Below are 22397 nucleotides of genomic sequence, written 5' to 3' on the forward strand. Positions count from 1 at the left end.
ATGTTTGTGTATGTAAGGGTGGAGACCTGGCTATGATGCCTCCAGGTGAACAGCCATTTGGAGAGTGGCTCGCACTCAGACACCCTCATGCACATGCAGGCATCTGCTTAGCCAAAAACAAAATTAAAAATGCATCGCACATCAAGCATGGGATGATAAACTTGCCACAACTGTGTTTACCATCGAACCATGAGAGATCTGAGAAGCGCCACTCAGACACAATCATCATCTTGTCAAAACTTCTTGAAGTCCCAGTGTGCACTGCTGCCAAGACCAAAACTGATCAAGACTCTTTTTGTGTTCAAGAGAGCCTCACAATTTGACATCAAAACCACAGCATTGGTTGTGGCACTTCAGAAAGCACCCGAAATCACTTTTTTCATCAATGTTTTTTTCTAAGTAACACTTTCTTAGCACAACCAAATGCACAAATCATCACATGACACAACCAAGCTGCATCATGTTTTCAGCTGCTGCCAAATGGTGCACTTGCTCTCTTTGATGATTTTTATGATTCTTGCGCCCGTCATACTGCAGAGAATTGAACGTGATAACTAACAAAATTGTCACCTTGCAGCTGTGTGCCCCACTAGGTGAGGCTGCAGTTTAAACACATGTCAGTCAGTCTAATGACTTACATAGTCAAGACCCTGAAGCTACCTATTACATGGACACCAAAGATTAGTGTCAGCATGTTCTCCTAGGTTACAGGAGAACAGAGTGCAGTGAAGATGCGGTCATTGCTTTACTATTTAATCCCTCTATTTGTGTTACATTTTCCAGTAATTAAAAAACTCTGGACATCAAAATGTAATCAGATTTAAAAGTGTGAAGAAAATTCACTTAAGACATTCAACAGATTAATGAGAATTTAATGGGATAGACAGATTTTGGGGGATATATATATTAACACACACACTCATTTGTATATTTTTTTTCTTTATATAATTATATATAACTATAGACACATACAAATATTGTTTCTAATGTTGTTTTGTTATGCATTTACTTCATCACGTTTTCTTCTCCCTTAAGACCCCCCCCCCAAAAAAAAAAAAGAAAAAGCAATCTTCATCATGTTGGGTAGCAGGCAGGTTTTGGTGTGAAATCTCATCAGGAAGATTGGTTTGTCTTGTGTCATTAAACACTTTTCACAGGTTCTCTTATGCAAAGGCAAAAATCAAGCGAGCAACATATTTCTTACTATACAGCTGCTGTGCGATGGATAAAGCGAAGGTGCCTCTTGGGTTTTTGCTAAGTTGATAAGAATATCAAAGCCGCGTTCATTAAAATTCCACCTGAAGTGGTTTTAATCACACGTTTGCCTTCAAAGTTATTTTGTTTACTAACCTTCCTCCATGACTGCGTAAGTTTGCTAATTACATTATTTCATATATTAACAAGCGTACGGTTTTATTGTTTTTTTCAGGTGATCATCAAAACTGAGGGAAAACCAGTGATCCAGCTCAAATAAATGAGGATTTTAAAGTTATTCTAGTTCAGAGCGATGCTGTTTTTGATCAGTGATTAAAAAGAAAAATAAATAAACAAAGCTATAGGATGTAGGTTATCATGACACTGCCTGATTTATATATTTAATACATCACAGTCAGCTAGCATAACTCTATGCATCAATGCATCTAATAAGCAACACCTTAGGGAGTCTGAAGCTCTACGTTTGTTCAAAAATCTATTTTTAATCTATTTTTAATCTTTTAACAACTAGTCTTTCACACATATTTTCTGAGTTTCTTTTTGTTTTATACTCTGATAAAGTGACTCAGACTATTCATGGAGTCCTTGCATGTCCCCTAGTTACCACAAGAAAGTGGCTGAAATCTAAGAGATTTCCTTGGTCCATAAACTGCCAGCAAACTTGTGACCAGCAGGTTGTTGATGTGAAAGTGACTGAGCACAATTCTACTCATCTTCAACAACAACGATCAAAATGCCCTTGGCCATAACTGCTTTTCTGAGTGTGCTAAAGTGGAGCCATTCAGTGAGCTTGTACTGTGCAACTACTCTGTGTTTGAATAGGATTGTACAGCCCATTCTGCATTAAATTTTCTGCCCTTTTCACAGAAGTTTGAGTTATTTGCAAACTTTATATGTGTAAGCAAGATTTTCACAGGAGTGAGAAAACCTTTAGGGTGATATACAATGGCAGTTCCCTAAGTGAATGGCTTTTTAGAATTTCACATTTGACAATGCTCTGTACTCATATTAACATCTTGTCATTGATGAAAAACACCACAGGATTCATGTACTCACATTGCAGGCCTAGTGATAGACTGGCGACCAGTCCAGGATGTACCTGCCTTTCACCCATTTCTTTGTCATTTGGAGTCTGGACTGTACAGACAAATAACCAGAGCTTACTTGCCTTTTAATAAGCATGTATAACCTACAGGGTAAGGTTCTGACTGTGTGTGTACATATGCACCAAGCAACACTTCAGAGTATCTAGCCTACTTGGAGTCTCCAAGTGGTATCCTGGTCTGTGGTTATGAGTATATAGTTGAGAAATACTTATTTATTCCTCTGCTGACTTTCTACGTTTTCTCACTTCCAAAGACACGATCTCTAATTTTTATTGTAGTTTAATTTTAATGGAGACATATGGAATATCAACTGAGAATCCAGGGGGAAAAAATACATTACATATAAGTTATAAATTGATTTGCATGTGACTGAAAAAAGCATTTTATCCCCAAGAAAAACAATACTTAGTACTTGGTGGAAAAACCTTTGTTGGCAAACAGATATGAGATGTTTCTTGCAGTGGGTCACTGTCTCAATCTCAGGATGGATTTAGGCCCACTCCTCTTTGCAGAATTTCTCTAAATCTTTTAGGTTTCTTGGCTGCTGCTTGGCAATTTGAAGTTCTTGGTATCTCCACAGGTTTTCTATAGGACTGATGTCTGGAGACTGGCTAGGCCACTCTATGATCTAATTGCACTTCTTTTGTCACTCCTTTGTTGTGTGGCTTTGGGTCATTGTAAAGTTTGATTTAGACTTGTAAGGGAAATTTACATCCTGACTTGCATATTAACTAGAGCTGGGCGATAGAACGATAACGATATGTTTTGCGAAATAACTTTTTCTCAATAGAAAAATTAAACTATTGCAATAGGCCTCATCTCTCTTGTCCTCTTAAAAAAAAAAGAAAAAAAAGAACAGCCATTCAAAATTAAGTAGCGCAGAGCCGAACCAATCACAGCCGCAGCGTCACGTCACGTGACTTGTTAGGTACAGCACAAGTGCCAAGGCGCACATGTGTATTTGTTTGGGAAGCAGCCAGCTGGGCTGCCCAGGTAATGGAGGAAAGGAGTTTGCCGACTAGAGAAAAATCAACCGAAAGCGTGACCGAAGGTTACCGAAGAGAAAACAGATGATGGTTCCAATGCTGGAGAGATTGTCGAACGGAAGGGCCACAGAAGTCCCGTAGTGTGAAGGTATTTCAGCTATTTCAAGTCTGACAAAAAACAGAGTAGCGCGCACTGTAAATTGTGCCGAAAGCAAGTCTGGAAATACAATAAAGCGGTGCATGCTCAATCTCTGACTGAAAGCGCTAATTCGTCATTCGGCTTTTGTCAGACTAAAGTAACTGTTAAAACTGTTTGAAAAGCTAAGCTATACAACAAGGAGAGATTGTTAATTTCCTTTTAGTTCTCAGTTTATTTGATATTGACAGAAGTTAGTCAATTTTCTCTGTTCTTCTGTAAAACAAACTAAGATTTATTTTTAGAATTAAAATTTTGTTTCTAAGTGAAATTGACAATTTAGTAGTCTGTTTTGTTTGTTCTGTTTTGAAACTTAAACGCTTTAGCGGCTGCCTTTTGTGTAGTTTGCAATATTTGCCTTTATTTATCTGAAACTGAAGTCTCATGTTCCTTAAGTACATCTGCCCTGTTGAACTTATTATGGGAAATAAATATTTAAATCAAAACAAGCTGCTGATTATTTCACATTTTACTTGTGAGCAATGGCACATTTAAATCTTACAAATATAGTTATTTGGCTTATATCGTGATATATATGTCGTTATCGCCTGAGATGAAAAAAACATATCGTGATATGAAAAAAATCTTATATCGCCCAGCTCTAATATTAACCAGAAACTCCTGCCATCCCTACACTGCAATTTTCCACCCCATTCGAGACAAGGTATCCATTGACCTGATATGTAGTTACATTTTATCGGAGGAGCGCTTCAGGTTACGTAGAAGGTTGAAGCATACAGTTAAAATTGGGGATGGTGCATTATCAAGCCAGCCACCAAATTTGAGGGCTCCACCAGACCAAGTTAGACACCTTCACAAGGTTAGGCAGGTTCTTGTTTGACCACAGGTATTTGAGAAATGACAGCCATTGTAGTACTTAGCGATAGTGAGCATAATAGTCTTCAGCTCAAGTAAGTTATACGCTAAAGTCTGTATTGCTTTTCTGCTCTCAAGTTACCCTCTGTGTGTCTGAAGAGCACAGCCCCACTCTCATGCAAACAGACAGTGACAAAGAGAGGAGAGAACAGCAGGAAAGCAGTCAGACACAAATCAACACTCACAACTGGGTTACAAGTGATATCCCTTGCCTGTATCCGTGCTCCTTACTATCAGACATAATTACTGCCAGAAATTCCATTACTGGAATTAACAATAGTTTAATTTATTTTTGAATAATTTACCGTCCACCAGTTCATTCATAATGGAAATGCCCTTTTTTAAAAAACAAATTTTGTTTTGATTGTAATAACTGTTCAACTCATTCAGCTAAAGAAGTAATCAAAAAATAAATAAAATGGTACCAATGCAGAAAGCAGAAAGGAAAAGGAAAAGGTAGGCAGAGAGTGGGGACGGAGCACTTTCAGTGACATGGCAGAGTGAAGGCTACACAGACTAGAGAGCACAGTATGACAAAAAACAACTGGGGAATACATGTTCGGTGCAAATCAATGCAAATGTGATATAAGTGCTGTAAAAGGGGCTTGTCTGTTGTCTGATCTATATTTGTGATGTGTGAGAAATGTACCTTTACTCCAGAGGATATGTAGGTGGTCCTTATCCAGCGGCTGGTTCAGTATGATCAGACAGATCCTCTGTTTGCCTGAAAGGAACAGACACAAGGAAAAGGGGAAATGTCTAAATAATAAACAATCAGATAGAAAACACAGGCGACTGATGGAGCATAATCAGTAACACATAGCAAAATGGCAACGCTTGAACATGTCATTACTTGCATGTTCAAAATAATACCTTTTAAATCCAGACTGGAGACTACTGTTTGTGGCATGGAATATATTTTTTAAAAAAAGAATAAAAAACAAAGCAGCAATAACAAGGTTATTATAAGGCTCCACAAAGGAAAGAAGAAAATAAGAGAGAAGATTAAAAAATGAATTCATTTCAAGCAAGTCTTGGTTTCTTGAGAGATCAAAATTGGTTCCCACTCGATCCAATTAAGCTGCAAAGGGTTTGTTTGCAACAGCAGAAGATAACAAAACCTAACACCACTATGGACAGTGTGCATCCAGCTCAGACAGTGATTTCCCTTGATTATAGTGCCTTTAATCTCCTTGATCAGGGTCACAATCAGTGTCTGGATACCTACCGTTTGTTAAAGAAAAATAAAGAAAATCAGTACCCGCACTTGCACGCGTTTCATTTTTTGCCATTTAAAATCTTTAACCTTAGTTACATATCATACATGAAAACAAAGCTAAACCTTTTCATTCCATAAAACTAACATATCCTGTCATCCTCATCTCTCTTTCTTATCAGTGTACCTCTACGTTTCTTTGTCAAAGTCTCTCTCATGGTGCTGCATTTCATAAACCCATTTCTTCCCTGAAGCTCCCATCAATCTTGCTTTTAGCTTTTCTTTGCTCTGCTGCTAATGCAGATCCCCTGACTAATACTTTAGAATTGTCATTTATCTATCTGCAGGAAATGGGAAACATTCATTGACAAAGTAAAAACAGAGCTGCTAGAAAAGCTTTAATGGACCAAAGACTAAAGCACAACCTTTCTTCCCCTCACCATCGCACTTTTCATACTCATTTATCTTTCGCTCTCATGTCTGCTCTTATAAATGATTTCCCATCAATGTTTAAAGCTTTCTTTTATAACAAAGCCAAAATGCTATCTGCAACTTGAAACACCACCTTGTGATAACTCTCTCCTAAAGCAAATTTATGTAAATTCCATAACTGCGCAACAAGAAACATACAGTAAAGCCTGTATCCCTCCCAGTTTCCCCAGTATGGAGGAAATAATGCAACAGCATAGAAAGAAAGAAAAGAATATACTTCAGGTTTCATCACCAACTTCTCACAGCAAAATGTGCATCACCTGGGAAAAAAAGCTCTTTTTTGGGGGGGATTTTGTACCCTCAGGTGTAAAAAGTGCATTTAGGCTTGGCTGAGAAAGTGTGGAGAAATAAAATGTCCTTTGGGTTTGTGACTTTGCTGCAGCAGTGGGCTTGATGTTGTTAAAAAGTTCACATCACTAGAAGGTCATTTCCAATCCAAAAGCCAAACCCCAGCCGGCTATGGTAAAAAGTCGAGGAAAGGAAGAGAGGATAAAGAGGCGACACAAAGGAGGGGGAAAAGAGAGGACGATGGACGGGCGGGGGTAGGTGAGGTGGAGAAAGAGGAGGAGAAGATTTGTCAGTCTTGTCTCTTAATTGGCTGGAGGTGTACAGAGAACAAAAGGCAAACTCAACCAGCCGTGACTTTTCAGATAACCCTTCGACACACAAACACTCACCTTCCCACCCCGCCCCCCACACACAAACAGACACACACAAGAGGAGGCGCGTGGCCTTTCTTGCACTCTGTTTCAAAGAAATGTCACCTTGGGATTCTCTTAAAAGTGCCAGACAGCATAAATACTACAAACACGCGTGCACGCGCGCACACACGTACAGAGTATCCAAAACACATAAGCTAGCACAAAGATATTCCAGAAATAGGTATTTATAATTAAAATGATGAAATTTAAAAGGCTAACTGTGCACACTGGGGATTTTAAAATGCAGACATCCAGGGGCTGTTCTTATATCCTCCTCAGAGAGTCGAGATAAGCATTTCCTCCAAGAGATTAAACTAAGGAAGCCATATAAATATATTCTAAAAGTGTATCGCTATACTGTGCACATGGGTAAAAAAAAAAAAAAAGTGTATGATGCTGGGAATCTCTGGCACATCTTTCACCTTTAATAGCAAGTGACAAATTTATCCACAAAATTATAACACCGGGGGTATTTGTGATTTGGCTGCTTCTGCATCATTCTGCGGATTATTTGCACACCCAGAGAAATCTCTAGCCTAAATCTTGGATTTGTACAGTGAGCAAATGCAACATTGCAGCCTGTAATGCTTATCTAACATGCTTGAGTAAACATTTGTTTCAATGAATGCTTCAAAACTGCTGATAGCTTCCTGACATGAGTGAGTGTCTCTTGACTGATGTTGGTCTCCGTGCGTTACTGATTTTCAAGCTGTACACAAATAGAAAATCAACAGCAGTTCTGTCTTCCTGCGTTGCACAAATAATGCACGTGTGTGAGAATGTCAAGTATATACAAACATACCCTGTGCACACAAGCATGCAGCAAAAGTATGCTTCTGCAGTTGAACAAGATGATTGTAGTGCTTTAGACAACAATAAATGAGATGTGACTCAAATGTGCTTTAATGTAATAAATATTTTGATAAAATATGCTAGATAATTCATTTGAGACCACCACAAGTTGAAAGAGTGCCTTCAAATTATTCATTTTGTATGTCAATGGCAAAACTACAAACTGGGTCAGTTTAATGGAGACAAACAGCAAGTACGTGCTGAGAGGCAGAAAGCTGCGAATATGCACTCATTGCCCACTATATTAGCTTCTTAACATGAATATCGAATCAGGTAATCAAGTCAGTCATTCAAGATGACCTCCTGAAGTTCAAACTGAACATCAGAATGAAGAAGAAAGGTGACTGAAGGGAGTTTGGACAGTAGAAGATCAGAAAAACACTGCCTTGTCTGATGAGACTCGTGATCATTCCTTAGTATCAAGCGAATATTGTTTAAACACCACAGACTCGTATTGTTGCTGACCATGTCCATCCCTTAATAACCAGAGTATACCGATCTTCTGATGGATGCTTCCAACAGGATAAGACATCCTGTCACAAAACTCAACTTTACTCAAATGGCCTCCACAATCATCAGATCTCAGTCGAATTGAGCACCTATGGGATGTAGTGGAACGGGAGACTGACATCATGGATGACAAATCTGAAATATTAAAGCATTTCTGAATCCAATCTGGTACTAGTGAGGTGTACCTAATGAACTGGCTTGTGAGTGCACAGCACTTTATCATAAGGCACTTTTAAAATAACTTCTGTAAATATCATAATTGTTGTTTTTAATCACACTCAAGTCAATTAAAGTTAACTTACTAATTACTTTAGCTCAATTGAGTACAAGCTTGACATTGTGATTATATTTTATGATCTGATTTGAATCCCTATATTTAGCTCACTCTCAATACAACAGAGAGACAAACTATAAGCATGCAGCTTAATTGTAACATTAGCAGTAATAAATGCTCAGCCTAGAGCCAACACAGTAACTGATGAACAGAGGCAAGCAAACAAGTTTTTTTTTTGTTGTTGTTGTTGCTTTATTTCATTAATATCGGCCTATTTATAACAAACTGTAGCTTCGTTAAACTCTAAATTAAGTTCCCATTTTCAGTTAAACCTTCATTGCCTTCTGTTTCTTACTTTATTGCTAAGAATTTCACGCTTATACAAAATAAATGCAGTAGCGTTTTTTTGAAAACACTTCTTGACATCCCAGCTTGTTTTTCTTAGCCCACGTTCTTGTTTGGTGGTGCATTTTTCACATTCCACTCTATGAACTGTGAGGCATACACAAGAAGAGGTCAGCAGTACAGCTATCCAAACGGTGGCAGGTTGAAGCAGAGTGGTTTTTAAAAAAATGACAACACTTCAAGAAATAACTACAAGAATGCAACAAATGCCACAGAGCACTAAGACTGATTAAAAGGAGGATTTTTCTAGGACTCAGACCTCAAATTCATCTATATCTTATCAGTAAAACTACACACAGTGTGCACCTGTGATAGTTAGATGCCAAGGAATCCAGAAAGGATGAGAAGAGCCAGACCTCAGACAGTGCTCAGCATACCGTGGATATAACATTTTATCATATCTTTCATATCTTTCTGTGGAAGAATAATATTTCTAACCTGGGTCAAAACTCCACCACAATTTAAATTTTCATAAAATGTATTAACTCACCACCAATGACCCCAGATATACTCTTCTACTCCATTACGTTATATGTTGCTATATAAAGTAATCAGTGGTGCACTGAAACAAATGCAGCAAACACATATTGAAGCACACTATATAAGGCGAATACAATTCAAACAAACTTGAAAGTCGATATTTGGCATGATGACTTTTATTATTCAAAACACCCTGAACTCTAGTTTTCTTTCTTCTTTAAGTGAGTAAGTAAGTAAGCAAGCTTTCTTCTTTAAGTAGTCTTCGGAAATCTTTCTCCAGGCTTCTTGAAGGACGTTTCAAAAGGCTTTTATTCTGCTCTGTGAAGGTGATCGCACACTGCTCCAATAGTTTGGAGGTCCCAGCTCTGGCTAAGCTTCTACATAAAATCTGTTATGTTATCTGACTGTCCTTCTCTGCGTTCATATTTCCATCAGTTTTGACAAGATCTTCAACACCACTGATAGAAATGCAGCTCAAACCATGACAGAGCCATGACAATTTTTACTTTTGGCTTTCAGTTGTTTAGTTTCCTCAAACTTTTTGAGAGCAAACTGCACGCCATGCTGTAATATGCCAATTTTATGTTTAATAGCTTTTTGGAATTCACCTTGTTAAGGCAAAAATATTGTTTTATGTCTGTCAAACTGAGTTATCTTTGGCATTTTTCATGGACTGAACTAAACAAATGGAAACAAATTTGTGTGTTATGTGTAGACACAACACTGATTCATCCCTTAGGTAGGTAACAAAAAAATGGCTGGCTCCTTTGATGTAAAACATGAAGAAATGAGGGGTAGCCTCAAGACTTTTGCACAGTACTGAACTTTTGCAAAGCTTCTTTTCCATTTCATGCGGTCAGTAAGGTGGATTATTCCAGTTTGTGTTCCTACTTAGGTCAAAGCATGGTGTTAAAAGTGGAATTCACAGTAGAGCTGTTGCAGCTGATTGCATTAGATTTTAGCTAATAAAATGAGTACAGTTGTCAGGAATTACATGGAACTAATAAATGTAACTCGAGCTGCAATACAAGAGACTGAGGAAAGTACAAGTGTCTGCTGTCTGTTCTACAGGCCAAACTGTTGTACGATCCCGTTGACCTTTACAGGTCTGGTAATAACCTGCCCTTCGGCTCACATCAGCTTTCCTTCCTCGAAGCTCATACCACCAGAGAGCTCACATAAACCTTGACCTGAGAGCAGTGGCTAAAGGCAGATATAACCAGCTTCCTCCTCAGGTCTGTAGGGCAGCCAGCCATCTGGAGAGTTTCTTTTTTAGGAGCATCACTGGGTACAGAATATGTCAGATTATCATTAGGGTAATGAATTCTATTGTAATGTGTCAGCTTGCCTTTGGAAATGAGATAATAAATGTGCTATGTACTGAACTTAGAGACATTTAATATGGATCTAAAATGCTTTGTTGGAACAAGGAGAATTTATGTGATGTCAGGCATTTCATTCAGAAGCAAGAAAGATTATTAGATTTTAAAAAGGATGAAAATTAATTAAACCACCTCTTTAAAGCAAAACCATCAAACACCCCTTTCAGCAAATGAGAAAAAAAGGCATGTCTCATACATATGTACACTGTTGTCATGAAAGTGCAAGTGATTTGTTTTTGAGTTCGAATTCCCCAAAGACCGTGTGTCGGATTGAGTGGGAGAAGCAGAGGGAGGAAGACAAGTGTGACAGTGATGCGAGTAAGCGTGAATTTTGATCAGACGCATTGACATCGTCTGTGTTTGGGTGGGTGCCCCACACAAGAGTATAGTTTGTGTATGACAAAACAACAACAACAGAAAAAAAAAAAGAAGACATATGCATCTGTGCATGAACCTTCAGATTTGATTGATTGTGTGCATGTGTTTTTCTGGTGAGGGAATGTGAGTTTGAAAGGCAGTACCTGAGGGCAGCAGGCAGTCCAAAGGTGTCATCTTTTCATCCATGGCTAGGATCCACAGGAGCCCGTCTTCAATCAGTTGACTCACTTGGACTTGACGAGAACAGGGCAGATGTTGTTGCTATTCTTCTTTTTGTCCGTCTGTTTTCTACTTTTATTCTTTGCTTTTAAGCCGACAAAGAAACAAAGTCATTTAAATGTCCACCTCTGACCAGGCTTGTACTGAACTATTAATTCTCCCTAAAACAAGCAAACTGATTAAAAAACACAAACATCCACATGGAAGCTATACAAGACCAAGGTATACACGCATGTTTCAAGACACAATACCGACACAACAGGGCTGCAAGTAATGATTATTTATCTTTACTAATATATCTGTCTTCTTTAACTGATGGATCATGTGGACTTCGTGAAAAATGTGAAAACAGATGGTGAAAATTTTCAGCAAATTTGCCTCAGTTTTCTCGTTTATGTCAATAATCTTCTGGTTTAACAACAATGAAAAACTGATGTGATGATTTTTTAAATGTATTTGCTGATAAACTAATCAATTAATCAAACACAATAGCTGTGAAAAATATAACACCATCTGTGTACTAAAGAGGAACTAAGAATGGAGCCCAGGCAGTTAATGATTGACTCATCTGTTAACAGAAAGCTTAACAATCAACCTTTTTTCTCAAATGTGTGGATCTTGCATATCTGATGTGACAGCAAACTGAATATCTTTTGAGCAGGCTGGAATGTTTAAAGGTCATAATATATGACAGATTGATTGACAGAAAATTAAAAGCAGTGACTCTAAACTGTATTTTATATGAAAAAAGGAACGTAACGACCCTGTAGATAACCAGGGCATATAAAAGACCAAAAAGGCTAAATACTCCTAAAACCTCACGAACCAGCTGATGACAGCACTAAAACAAATATATACTTCACCTGAAACTGTTCACCTTTCAGCTTTAGCAACCAAAGCAGAGCAAACTACGAAAAAAGTGCAGCAGAGTTTAATGATAATTATAGTACTTTGAACTCAGCTGAATGTTTAACAGCTAGCCCTCAATAACGATCACACCCTCCCCTCACGGTGGACTCTCAAGGATATAGTGCAGGCAGGTTTTTTTTTTTTTTTCACGAGTTAAAATGGATTTTTTCTCTAAAAATGGGCAGTTTTCCTGTCTTTCTCCCTCATTTCTCTCTCTCTTTAATACTCCACAGACACTCTGGACTGAATGAAAGTACATTGCATCGTCTCGTTTGCTCTTTAATAGTAACCGACAAAAAGAAAGAAAATTAGCTCTTGTCACATATTAACACAGCCCTTCTCTTAAGTGCTGGACCGAGATATCGTTCATTCATTTTCACAAGCATTTCTCCCACTTCACGTGCAACACGTGACGAAGAGAAGTCCTCCCGTCACAGACACAACAGTCCGACTTCAACAAAAGCTACACATAAACACTCCGACTTCACAATGTGAAGCTGTCAGTGCTTTGCTTTGAAAGAAATCCTTTATACACTCACAGACTTAAGCCGCTTCCGCCATTGATGGAGTAAACAGTCAACGAGAGAGAAAGCGCGCAGACAGGGGAATGAACAGCGGCTCGAGTTTGTTATGGTGACCCCTGGAGGCCAAGTGTGGAAATGGCGTTTCTTTGTGCTCTCAAATGGGAATTCTCCAAGGTAGTCCCAGGCACTCTTAAGGAAACCTGAAAAATCAGAAATAATTCAACCTGACAGTTTGATTTATTTCTTTTCTTTTTTTTTTTTACTATATAAGAGGAAATAACTGCTATTCTCTCTCCTTTAAGTTTGCCTGCACTATCCATGCTATAAGGACTGCGAAAAGATGTCAAATTTAATAACTACTCAACAAAACAGCTGTGTTTTTCATTAAAGATGGCAAAACAAATCACATTCAAAAGCTTGCTGTGCTGTCATATTGTGTTTACATGTGGTGTTATATGTAAAATTTTAAAATGTTAAAATGTCGGGGACCCCTGAAGCAAATCTGCACTAATGTCAACGACCCGTGCTTTAGTTTAATGAAGCATTAATAGTCTGACATTTACATGCTTCATTGATTTACCAGGTGTGGTCCTGCTTTAAGAAAGTACAGCAAGGTGGTGGATGAACCCGTATCCCAGTTTCTTTATCATGCTGCCATCCAAAAGTGGACATTAATGATTTTGAAAATTTGAAACATTTACATCAGAACTCATGTCTTTATGAGATGTATAGCAAGATATGATACAACATTTCTGTTTTTTCGGTTGTTTTTTTGGCTGTTAAGGTTTTTTAGACATGTAGATTTATTGGTTTAGTGGTGAAGTAGGTCAGGGTAATTGAAATAATGCTTCAACATTAATTTATAGCACGCAGTTACACCCACACCCTATCACTTAGCTTTCCCTCTGCTGTTCTCGTAGACAGGGGCACCAAATCTCACACTTGCTGTACAAAAAAAAAAAAAAAAAAAAAATGCACAAGCAAAACACAGAAAGGTAAACACACATACACACACGAATGCGAGCAATAGACTGATGGTGTATGCCTCAGATATCTCCAGACAGCAGTAGAAGCACTGTAAAGTGAGCAACCAAATCTTTCTCAAGGTGAAGCCACTCCAGAGGCTCGTTAAAACAAACGTTGTCTCATCAATCAGCAGTTGTTCTGTCTCCCTGACACGCCGCACATGCAATGTACACACTCACAGTGTTGCGCAGACATGTATGCGTAAGCCACATGCACGTGCACACATGTGCTACGGGAAGTCATTCATTCTGTGGGCATGCATTATAAATGCATCTATGAATAAATTCCTGGCTCAGTGCATTCTTCATTGGAAGGGATTTCTTTTACAAGCCTACACCCACTGAATGTTTGATCAGATTTCTCTTGCAGTGCATCCATCCAACCAGCCCTCCCCGTTCTTGGACATCAGTCTTTCCAGTATTTACTACTATTTCCCTTTCTTTCTCGTTTAGCATTTTTTTCCTGTTTAGACTTTTTTTTTGAATCCCTACACTCCCCCTCTGAAAGACTTTTAGTGCTTAGAATTCCCTGATATATTTTTTAAGGTTGACTCTTTGTGAGTAGTAACAAAAAGTGGGTCAGTGGTGAACTAGATAAAGATGACAATGTAGCCACTTTCTCATGAGCAGTTGAAGTGCGCGGCTATAATGAAACAGGTGATTGATGGACGTTGAATATTTAACAGCTGAAGCTACACTGACAACTTTTCTGTCAGTCATTAGAAACTCAGGTTGTGAAGAATGCAGTGCAGCATGCCACCAACCCTGCACTCTTTGCTCTCTCTAAGGCAGGGATTGCATTCTTTAACGTTTATTTCTAAGTTGACTGCCAATCTCAGGATTTCCAGTGACGGCAAATAAATCAGTTTTTTTCTGAATTTGGAAGAAACATTTAATGCAATGGCCTCCTTTGTATTGTACATGTTGTAAATATTGAGAAGCTCCACTTGCATTGTAAGAAAATTCATGAAACATTTTTTAAATGAGCAAACACTCTATTCAGTGACTACAGATTAAGATGATGTACTTAAACAGCACAAAGAAAATTAGCTCCATCCATAATTTATACAACAGAAAAATGAACACGTGTATTCTTCTGAGTACCCTCATCATTTTATCTCTTGGTTTCCTTGTACGTCTTGTTTCATGTACAATATTTAATCAGATTTTTAATCTAGACTTTGACCAGGCCATTCTGTAACCCTCAATTTCTTCTTTTTGAAGCATTCCTTGGTAAATGTGCCAGTGTTTGTAGGATCATTATTCTGCTGAAAAGGTCTCCTTCCAGCTCAGCATCAGCTCTTGGACAGATGGCCTCACATTATCTTCACACACTTTTTGATACAATGAAAAATTCATTATTGAGCCAATGACAGCAAGCTGCCCAGTCCCTGAGGCAGCAATGCAACCCTGAAACATAAAATTTCCACCACCATGCTTAACAGTTGGTGCAAGCTATATTTGGCTTGCAACACACTTTTCTATTGTTAGTATGGCTAAACACACTGTTCAGAGCACATTATTCCAAAGAGCCTGCTTTTGTTCATTAGCAAACTAACTGCATTCACCAGCAGTTTAATGCCTACAGCTACACAATCGACCTAAAGATCCTGTAATGAAAATTTGGGTTTCTTGGAGAATTATGTTGCATCTGACAGGAAGCTCTTTGAGTTAATTTGCTGGAACAACCATTCTTTGGCAAATTGGCAGTTGCTTAAAATTGAGACCTCTTGTAGGTCTTTTTTTATTGCAGAAAAAAATATCTTTTAAATCTCTTGCTTGTCCCAGAGGGTTATTTAGCTCTTGGCATGATGGCAACCAATTTTTTAATACTTAAGAGAATGACTGAAGTAAGATAGATTTCACATGCAGCCCCCGACTGATGTCCCTGCTATTGACACCTATACTTATGTTCAAATGAAAGTACATCATCTTTTAATTCTGAGGTTTTACACATCAAAACATCATTCAAAAAATAATAATAACCCAGTCCTTCCTAAATCTTAAAATTAGGCAAATACAATGACAGATTAACTATATTGCTTTTTTGAATTTGAGTTTAGGAGGAAAATCTTAGAGAAGCGATTGTTACTCTCCATCAGTCTGGGGAGGGTTATAAGACCATTTCCACACTATTTGAAGTTCATTATTCTACAGTAGGAAAGATTATTCGCAAATGGAAAACATTCAAGACAGTTGCTAATCTTCTCGGGAGTGGATGCCCCAGCACATTCACACCAAGGTCAGACTGTGCAATGCTCAGAGAAACAGCAAAAAACCGGAGAGCTACATTTCAGTCTCTAAAGGCCTCAGTTAGCGTGTTAAATGTTAAAGTTCATGACAGTACAATTAGGAAAAGACTGAACAACTATGGCGTTTTTGGGATTGTTGCCAAGAAGCCTCTTCTCTCTAAAAGAACATGGCAAATTTGCATCTGAACAAACCACAAGACTTGTGTAGCAATGTCTTTTGGACAAATGAGACCATATAGTGGAGATGTTTGGATATAATGCACAGTGCCACATTTGGAGATCAAACAAAGCATATCAGCATAAACACCATGTGCCAAGTGCCAAGCAGGCTGGTGGAGGGCTGATTGTCTGAACTTGTTTTGTAGCCGCAGGACTTGGGATCTTTATAGTGATTGAGTCAACAATGAACTCCTCTGAATATCATTATTATCAAATGTGAGGACATCTTTTTCTTCTATTATTTAACTGGATGAGTAATTGTAACGTATCTTTGTTATTTAATTAAATTATATGATTGATTTCTGAATGAATTTTGCAAAATGTTACACCATTTCTAGGGGAGGGGTAGGAAACAGGAGAAGGATGCGGATTAAGTAATCTGTAGTTTTCTATATGTTGACATGTGACATCACAGAGTCCTTTAGCTGAAGATGAAGATATAACTGATTCATTTACTGCATGAAGCTTCTCACAGCTGGCACATCATGTAACCCCAGAAAAAAAACACCCTTTCTAAGAATCCCTCTGATTTTCTTTCTGCTACTTTGCAAGGCAGGCGAATATCAAAATCTTGTGTCACATGCATTTTAATCATCACTTTGCAGAGCCCATTTGTAGGTTTTTCTTTTTTTTTTTTTTAGATTTTGGTTTTCTTCCAACTATCCGGCAAAGAGGGCTGTTGACAGTTTCTCACCTGCAAAACCGAGGGAGGCAACGTTTGGTTGCAAAACGCCCGTGATGGCTGCCGAAGCAGAAACGAGCATGCTCTGTCATTCTTTTCTCAAATTATTACCTGCTTTCAGATATTATGGTGAGGAACTGCTGTGGACTTTCTGATTTCATTTTCTCCTCAAGGTCACATCATGCTGAAGAGACTGTGTGTGTCTTTAGTTCAATTTAATATCTCTTATCAGTGGATACATGGGTCATAATAATGCCCCTTTGCCCCTCGGCAGAAAACACCTGTTATTCTGGCAGATAATGAAACTGAAAAGGAGAGACACTAACTGACATGCAAATCCAGACTCTCTCCCCCTCGCAGGCACTCTCTCTTCCTTTAATATTCCCTATCATTACCTTTACTTCTTCCTGTCATTTCTCTTTCGCTTGTTCTTTTCTCTTCAGTAATATGCTTTCTCTTTGTCTCTCTTTTATTCCTTTTTATCTGTCTTAACCTCATATCCCAGCTGCCTTTTTTCCTCTGCCGGCTCTCTTTTGTCTCTTCCTTTGCTTTCAGCTTTACTTCACTTCATTGTGCCTATCTGCTCCTTTTCTGTCTTGCTCTGGGGTTTTGTACTCATGCAACATTTTACTTCACCTATAATGATTTCTTTTTTATGGTGGATAACAACTCAAACAAGAAAGTTCAGGTTACTCAAGGGATATTACAGCTTTGCTCAGTTTGGGGTCAACTCCTCACACACTGGCTACTGTTGATGAAGTTGCAGGAGATATGTGCATCTGAATTAGGGCTAAGTAGGCCATATTTCATCTTTATCTGCCAATTATGATGACCCATTTTTTGTTAGAAATGAACAAGATATGAGAGTGATGCAGGACTTTTTTTTCCACTTGTGCCTATTGTGGAATCTGATGCCATGGTCAACAAAGGTGAAAAAACAACACAGTTCAATGCATCTCTCTTGGATGAATTACTCTCCTAAAGCTAATAAATATCCCCTCGTGGAAAAAGACTGAGTTTAAATTACTTGAGGTATACCCGAGCTCTGAGGAATGGGTCACTGAGAACAAGGAGGGCATATTACAGGTGACTGGCTGCTCTTACATGGGCAGGGTGGGTATTATCGACTACTTGGCAGCTTCTTCCCTCTGGCATCACCTTGCTGTACTTAATCCACAGAGGCTTCCTATCATATATCCAGGGGAAGAGGACTTTTTTTCCCCCTTTTTTGTCACAATATCATTGCCTAAGGGCTGGTGTCTCTCACCTGCCTGTTCAGAAGCAGCACGGATAAAGACCAAGCATGAGGTGGCATCATTCCAGCAGCTATAAACTCATATGTTTTGAGCAAGCCAACATGTGTGCTCTTGGTGAGTACTGGGACTGGCCTCTGAGTGTGTACATTTTTTTTTCCACATGTGAAGCCAAAAATGACCGCCATGAGTTATTATTAACTCATGCCTCTGATTCTACACATCAGTCCCGAGGGGCTGGTACCCACTGAGGTATATATTAGCTCGTGGTGTAATATGTACTGTGAGGTTTAAAGAGGATGAAAAGGGCAGTAGGAGTCTATCATCTGAAAAATTAATATTTTCACTTATACAGACTGAGACAGACTTCTGCAAAGGTGGGTATCACAGTCCGAGCACATCATCTGTCGCCTAAGGGTTAGAAAAAAAAACAAACAGAGATGGCCACGTTAGGACTGACCTCCCAGAAACTTCTGGAGGCGTTCACAGGGGAGCTGCTGAGGGCTTTGCCAGGTGCTGTGAGAAATGATGCAGATGGTGCCTGGCGATGCCACGGGGGAGGAGATTTCTGAGCTCCCTGTAGTGCAAATACCAGTTGAAACTGGGGTTTGGCACAGGGTAATGGAGGCAAAATCTGAGTGTGTGGGTTATTTTAGACAGATGCCGAGGACAGGGTTTCTCCACAGCATGTGTTAGGGTCATGAAGGCACATTGGTCTTGATTAAAAGTTCATAGCACAACCTGTATTTGCAAAAAACACCTTTTAAATACTCTGTCAAAATTGCTACACATACAAAATATCTAATATTGACATTTCTTTATTATTTTCCCTAACTCAAAGTAAAGTTAATGGTTGTCAATATGTTATAAGTTAAACACTTTGCATGGACCACCAGTGGCAGGAGGGCACCAGCTCTCCTTCGGAGGTCAGAAAACCTGCACACAGCTGTAATTTCAGAAAATAGCTGAAAAGTGTTGCACAGTTTAACTGTGTAGCTTGACTGCCTACAGGCTACATGTATTTGTACTTGCTCAGTGCTTAGTGTGATAGGCTGGAGGTAAACTTTGTAGGCGTCATCAGGCACATGTACTGTGTTCTCCATGTAAAAAGACCAAAGTCTTCTATTGAATTTTCTGTTGCTAGGCCAAGTTGCCCCCTTGGGTGATGCACACGATAAGGATGAGTGTTTAGGTCTGGGGCTGTGCTCAAAGAGATGGTCTCAGCATGCCTAAGGGTGAAGATATATTTTTTACACTTAAAATTATACTGTCACAGGGAGAATACTTTTGCAGGTTGTGAAATGAATTCATGTATAATATATACCGAGACAAGGTCCAACATTTCTACATTTCACTGCCAGTGCAGCTTTTGTGCTTCTTCTAACATTGTGGATATGTGGCATTTTTGGTGTGTGTGTGTTTTGCATTTTTCTTGATTAATCTGGTTAAACTGTTTTTCCCCTCTATGTGATTCACATTTGTACAGGCATTTTTGAGTTGATGCAAAGTGTACTCCTTTCGTTGTCTTCTTGCTGTATATTTCACCAAAACTCATCAGTATTTCTCTATAGATGCTTCCGCCCCATATCACTTTCCCTCACACACTCTATTTATCTTATTTCCGTGGTGCTTTCTCTTTTCCCCTTCCTACTTCATTCTTTCTCTAAAGCACAATTGATCTTTCTCTCCCTTGCCTGCCCAGTCTCTTGGGTTCTGTGTTGTCTAAACACACAGACCAACTGAAACTCTGACAATGAATCAATCAGTTTAATGAATGAACTGTCCTCGTCTCTCTGTTGCCATTCTTCTGAAGGACTATTTGCACAACCCTTCTTGCTCTGGCATTGTCCTTCTTAATTTTCAACCTTCTCTTCAAACAGATCCAAAAATACCTCAGACAAATGCAACTTTTAAGGAGAAAAGACCACCTGTCCTTTAGCACATTTCTCACCACAGCTAACCATGGTATGAAAATACTGAAGGACGTCTACAGTATTTTTTTTTTTCTGCTAATGCCCACTTACCTTATGGGTTTAGTAAGTGCAAGGTAGAAAATTAGGCCATCAAGAGCAGTCGGCAACCACCGGTCTCTAGGGAAAAAAAAAAAAGTGCATTTTCTGACTGTTTGCCAAGTGGTTGCTTGAGAATAAGTGAAACTGGTCACAAAAAGATATACATTTCTGGACTGAAAACCTCCTCGTGATTGCCTTGGTTGCTAGCCGATTGCTACAACTACTTGTAGTCTGTATGAAAGATGCTGACTTGTTTGCAGACTTTTGCCAGCTACTCTGCTAGCAAATGGATGAAAAGTCAGGCAGGCAATCTTTTCTTTGAACAATTCTTCATTTTGCAGATGACACTGTGATCTGTAGTGACCAAAGCAATCATAGGAAATGTTTTTGAGGCAGGATGAAGTCAGGCAGAAGGTAACAATATTTGCAAACCTGTGATCTGTATTGAGAGTTGGAGGTAACAGGGAGGAAAGAAGAATGAAAGTCAGTAGAGGCAAGAAAGATTTCATGTGGGTGAATTAGAGGGGGGCAGGTGGAAAGAAGAAGATGCGAGGAGCAGAGGTAATGAAGGTGGATGAGTTCAAAAACCTGGGGTCGCCTATCCAAAGCAATGGTCAGTGCACAAATGAGTGGATGGAGACAAGTGTTGGTTGATTTGTGACAGAAGCAGCAAGAGTAAAAGGGAAGGTATACAGCACAGTAGCAAGACCTGCTATAATTTATAATTTGAAGACAGTGGCACTGACAAATAGACAGGAGGCAGAGCTGGAGGTGGCAGAGTTGAAGAATCTAAGGTTTTCTTTGGGAGTGCCAGGAGGGACAGGATTTGAAATGTGTATATTAGACGGACAGGTTGAGCGGTTTGGAGACAAAGTCAGAGAGGCAGGGATGAAACAGGTTGGACATGTGCAGAAAAGCGTTAGCGGATATACTAGAAAAAGGATGCTAAAGATGGAGCTGCCATGCAGGAAGAAAAGAAGAAGACCACATTGTTTGTTTTTCATGTACAAACACTTCCATCCATCTAAGCAGGATCAAATGTATAAAATTATTTAAAGATTTGTGTGAATTCTGATGATCTACTAGTTATTTGAGGATGCTAAGCAGTTCTTTACTGCATTATATTTGGGAGCTCTAGTACGGTCATGTAAAACAAATAAGAAATACAAAATGCAAACTATAAGCCCAGACTTCAGATGGAGGTCATGTCTAAATGTGTAAGAAAGATCCATTTTAGAAATCCTCAGTGATTTCACTGGAAAGCACTGAGTGTACCACAGCAAGGTATCGAGGAAGACTATGGGAAACTATACAGTTTGTGTCCCCGTAGGAGGCTGCATTTGTGGGATGGTGAACACACACATAAAGGGTATACCCTGACATTAGAGATTGTTGCTGACAGCACAAACTCAGCTGGAGGTTAGATGACAACATTTGAAGTGAATGCCAACAGAGTCAACAAAGTTTGTGAAATTCTAAGGACATTTAACCAACTGATTGATCTCTAGTTTTCCTTTTTTCATTTACACAGTCACAAAATGCATCTGCAATACAACCTCCCCCCAGTTTATTAAATATTCATGAAGTTAAATCTAGCTGTGTTCATGGACACGAACTGTAGGGCTTCCAGTTTGAGTCACAGAGTCCAACCTAGGAGGAGGAGGAGGTGGCAGCGATGAAAGCCCGGTTCATTGCTGGACCATTATTTTTACACATTGACTGATGTTTTCTTGTCACTGACTGTCTGGTTAAATTTAGCCATCAACATTATTTGGTTATTAGCAACAACTGACTTCATCAACAACACATGGTTTGGCCCATCTTTGACAGCTCTATTTCCCCGGCGGCCTGGAAAGGGAAAAAAAAGTTTTTACTTTCAAAGCCATGAAATTACTCACTGTTCCCTGTCTGCTTATGATTATTGAACTAAATTTGTCATCTTAGTCGAACTTTGAGTGATGGATAATTACCGTGGAGTGTATCGCTTTGGCATCTTCATTATCAACTATTCAAATAATCAAACAAAACTGTGACAACAACCCTCCTGACACCTTGCCTCTGTCCTCCAGGGAGGATGAGTTCCTTATTTTTCTTAACTTTTCTGCCCTCTTTCATGGGTGAAGGGAGCATAAAAGATCATTATTTCTTTCCTGTCACACTGAGTGAAGCACTATAATCTCAGGAGAGGGTGCTTTTTTGTTATTTGTATGTGTTTGTATTAATGCTCTGTGGG

At 39.0% G+C, this 22397-nt stretch overlaps 1 protein-coding gene across 2 annotated transcripts in view; it reads right to left on the reverse strand.

Moving 5' to 3' along the window:
• Positions 1-12825, reverse strand: part of tpk1 (thiamin pyrophosphokinase 1) — a 74967-nt gene extending 62142 nt beyond the window's left edge. Inside the window, exons 1-3 of one of the 2 annotated variants that reach the window (XM_031750036.2) lie at positions 12737-12825; positions 11213-11373; positions 5029-5103 (exon numbers count right to left, since the gene is read on the reverse strand). In XM_031750036.2, the coding sequence (XP_031605896.1) occupies positions 5029-5103; positions 11213-11255 (118 nt within the window). In that variant the 5' untranslated portion in view covers positions 11256-11373; positions 12737-12825. Of the gene's footprint in view, positions 1-5028; positions 5104-11212; positions 11374-12151; positions 12325-12736 lie in introns of those variants that run through there. The other variant, XM_039617431.1, reaches the window with a different exon arrangement.
• Positions 12826-22397: the final 9572 nt, after the last annotated feature.

The sequence above is a fragment of the Oreochromis aureus genome, linkage group 9 (assembly GCF_013358895.1).
Source record: "Oreochromis aureus strain Israel breed Guangdong linkage group 9, ZZ_aureus, whole genome shotgun sequence".
In the NCBI taxonomy this organism is placed as follows: Eukaryota; Metazoa; Chordata; class Actinopteri; order Cichliformes; family Cichlidae; genus Oreochromis; species Oreochromis aureus.